General features: G+C 40.3%; 1 protein-coding gene across 1 annotated transcript; it reads right to left on the bottom strand.

Moving 5' to 3' along the window:
• Positions 1-1,276: 1,276 nt before the first annotated feature.
• On the bottom strand, positions 1,277-2,839 carry LOC103939059 (AT-hook motif nuclear-localized protein 23-like). Its single transcript, XM_009349113.3, has one exon. It carries the CDS (start codon positions 2,418-2,420, stop codon positions 1,539-1,541), a length of 882 nt encoding a protein of 293 aa, XP_009347388.2. The 5' UTR covers positions 2,421-2,839; the 3' UTR covers positions 1,277-1,538.
• Between the last annotated feature and the right edge of the window lie 1,247 nt (positions 2,840-4,086).

Raw genomic sequence — 4,086 nt, 5'->3', positions numbered from 1 at the left:
TTAACAACCCCCAAATTCAATTGCAGGTCATCTGTGCTCTAAGTCTGATTTATTTTTTCACTATCCCTTACTGTTTTAGTTTTTTATTTGTCATCTCTTTCTTCTTCTTCATCTTTGAGATTTCTCTCTCTCTCTCTCTCTCTCTCTCTCTCTCTCTCTCTCTCTCTCTCTCTAATTCTTCCATAGTTATGAAAAAGATCTTTACAACCAAAAGACTTTGGTTTGCACGACCCCTCTCTTTATTGTTTCATTAACATCGACTGAGATTTTAAGGTCAAGGGACTTGCAACTGAGGGATGTGGTGGTGATGGGGCTGATTTTGGAGAGGGCGAGGTGAGGGACTTGCAATTGGTGGTTGTGGGTTGGGTGTGTTGAATTTATTTTGGAATTTGAGGAGTTGGTGGTGCGAGGTTGAGAGCTTCGAAGTGAGGGAGAAACAGAAGAGTTGAGGGGAAAAGAGGAAGGATAAGAGATTTTGGCCATTGGATTTGTATCAATGGATGAGATCCATCGACCCAGAGGATCTCCACAAATTGATCCGGAGATGATCTAAATTCATATTTATAATAGTTTAAGCCCATATAACATTTATAGAGAGAGAAAGAGAGAGGTGAATAATAGAATAGTTAAATTATAACTACTTATAATGACTTAAAGCCTATGTGGCATTCATCATTAACTTATGCCTAATTAATAAAAATAAATCATTGATTAAGTCCAAAACAAAAATATGTCATTGATATATGGCTTAATAGTAAAGTTTTTATTGATCATTGGCTAAATTACGCTTATTTCTTATTAATGTTTCATGAAAACAACGAAAAAGAAAAACAGATACCAAGTCAAATATCCTACAAGATTTACTTCAGACAGTCTTACAATGTAGTCATAGAAGACAGAAAACTATGCGATCTGTTGAAGGTGACAAAGTGTGTGTGTGTGTGTAACTGTTCCAAAGATAATCCTGCTAAAATAAGCATAAAATAAAGAAAAGGCAAGTGAAAAATCTGGTGGATCTATTAGTAACCCCCTAAATTCCGGGACTTCTGCTACTTTCTGAACGTAGAGAAATAATTGCCAGGTAGCTAGCCGTTTAAAGCTGAAACCTCAAACCATTCCATATGAAGGAAAAGTAAGAGTAGTGAATACCCACAATCATGATAAACTGATCAGAAGACTATTTCCATGAATCCAAGACACCGATCGAAAATTCATTGAAACAAAAGACATATGAAAAAAGAAGCAGAAGAAGAAGAAGAAGAAGAAGAAGAACATATGGGGTTCAGAAAAGAACAATAAATAAAATTTAAACATGGGAAGTGGTACTAGCTTGAACCAACAGGAACAAATTAAGTTGCAAAACATGGGCGTGATGTTAACGATGATAGCTAGTCCGTGAAATTTGCTTACCTTGTATCTCCAACAAAGCTTGTCTCATCCAATATGCACTTAGCCCTCCACAACGCACGCAGAAGCAGCTTCGAATCTAAATTAATTAAGGTCCTAAAATTAAACATCGCCGATGATCCTTCAGAAAATCAGAATGGTGGACGACCCCCTGAGTTATTTCCATCTTCAGCCCACCCATCGATTGGCAACTGAACATTTTGCATATTCAACGGCAAATTGAAGAATGGAAGCCCCGAAGACGGGTCTGGAAAAGGGTTGTTCCCAACACTACCACCACCAACTCCACCACCACCGCCACCACTACCCCCGGATCCCTGGGGATCCTGCACCTGCAACTGCTCCTCTTCATCCAAAGGCAGCCTCTCGTAAGCAACATTAGTAAACGATGAGGCGATCACAATAACGGGCCCTGCCGCGGTCAACTCCCCAACAACGCTTCCCCCGACAACCTGCCCCTGCCCGCCGGCCAAGAATATGGTCAAGCTTGTGGCCCCGGGCGGGGCAGGCGGTGGTAAAAAAGACCCTGAAAGGGATAAAATCTCAAACCTTCCATGAAGGGTTACTACGGCCCCTACTGCGGCCGGCTGCCGCAAGGTCACATTAGTAACGGTGCCACTGCCGCTCAAAATACAGATCCCACGCTGGCGGCGCCGGGCGTACGTGGCGACGCAGTCAAAGACGTCGCAGCCGTTGCCTACCTCCAGAATATGTGCTCTGAGAGTGTTTGCACTCTCTCTTGTGATGATGACCGGTGGTTTTGGCTTGTTTTTGGATCCTGGTGGACGGCCTCGAGGCCGGCGGACCACGATCTCTCCTGACCCACCGTTGATGCCTCCGAGGTTGAGGCCACCCTGATGATCATCTCCTGATGAGAACTGGCCCGTTGACCTGTTGGCTACTGCATCGTCTTCAGAATCGGTTTGCTGTTGATGTTGTTGTTGGAGCTGCAAGTCTTGCCTGTGAAGCTGGTGAACGTAGCGAGAAGCTGAGCCTAAATCCAAACCAGCCATGGGCACATCAAAAGAAAAACAGAAAACAAGGAGGAAAATTTTAAAAATGTTTTTTTATTTTATATAAAATTAATTTATGAAACTGGGAAGCAAATTTAAAACTGATTGTGGTTTTTCTGCTTTTGTTTATTTTATGGAAGTGGGAAAATTTTATACATAGAAATAAAAAAAAGAACGGAAAAAAGAAGGGAGATATATAAAAAGAGGGTGTGCTCCGGTACTCGATGTTTTCAAAGAAAACAAAAGCAACAACCACAACAAGAACCAGGAAGATCGAGTGCAGAGATAGGGACGGTGAAGAAGAGGAGGGGTGAGAGGTTGGGGTTGGGGGCGACAAGGACTCAAACATTTCTCTCACACCAAAAGCTTAAATATACTACTAGAATATTGATTTGAGTAAAGTTTTAATATTGATTTCCTATTCTGCGGAAGAGGGTATGATTGCAACCATGACTCTCAACCTTAGAGAGTAGAGTAGACGCTATCTTAAAAAAAACTTACAGGAAGTCGCGCATTGCATCAGTTATTATAATTTGGTATGAAACTCTTTATTTGCAAGAGTTAAATTTAAGAGTTAAATTAGGTATCACCATTAGTCTCATTTGAGCTTAGAATTTTTTTCATTCTGAGTTTTAGACTTTATTAATATTTACAAGCTAATGTATTTTAGATGTTTGATTGGGGTCTGAAATGAGGCTAAAAGCTTTATTTTTTTATTTTTTATTATTATTATTCTTTATTATCAACAGAGGTTAGGGTTTGAGTTAATCCACCCGTTAGTATGCTAGTATAGCTTGTTAACACAATCAACGGGCAACAGCAATCAAAATAGGATTTTAAGTAACAAATCTATCGTTTGACAAAAAAATAAATATATTGTTTGGACCTAAATTTACGCTATCGGCCCATACAATCAATGCCGTTAGATGAGTAAAGTTCTAGACCGTTGGATGATAAAGTGGTTGAGATAATTTTCAATTATTATTAAGGAATAATATTGTGGTTTTAATCATAATATTATCTCTTAATATATATTGGATTATCTAAGCCTAATATTGGCTATATCCAGCGGATCGTTTAAAGATAAATGATATCTAAAAGATAGGTTGTTGCTTACCTTGAGAAGTCTTTGACCTAGACTCTAGCTGATGAGTTTGAATTAAAATCAAATTCTACACAAGTGAAGCCGCACCACACATCTGCTTCTATAAATACAAGGCTGCGAACACCATAGAGAAGACCTCCAATTCAACACACAACTGCCCTGCGCAAAACCTCTCAAACATCTTGAGATTTTTTATTTTCTTTTTTCCGCCGACACATCTTCAGTTTGGATAAACAGCACTGTGAAGGCAACCGGCGAACATCTTCAGTTTGGATAAACAGCACTGTTGCCGTAGAATCAGCCGTTCCCGAAGCACCTTCAGTTTGGATAAACAGCACTGCGTCGAGGCCGACTGGTTATCTATCCAAGTCTCGGTCGAGAAGGATTTTCAAATCCTTATTGGCAGAGGTCATCTCATTAGCCTTCTCGGCGAAGTGAGGTGTTACCAAGTTACTACATTCGGCACCCTGAGAGCCGAATTTGATATTGAACTTCGTAGAACTAGCAGCCTTGTCTTCAGGCTCGAGAATCCAAAGGCCGAGATTTGTTCCTTCCTCGGCC

The sequence above is a fragment of a genome, unplaced genomic scaffold, assembly GCF_019419815.1.
Source record: "Pyrus x bretschneideri cultivar Hongxiangsu unplaced genomic scaffold, Pyrus_bretschneideri_v1 Contig69, whole genome shotgun sequence".
In the NCBI taxonomy this organism is placed as follows: Eukaryota; Viridiplantae; Streptophyta; class Magnoliopsida; order Rosales; family Rosaceae; genus Pyrus; species Pyrus x bretschneideri.
This window is presented reverse-complemented; position numbering and strand designations above follow the sequence as displayed.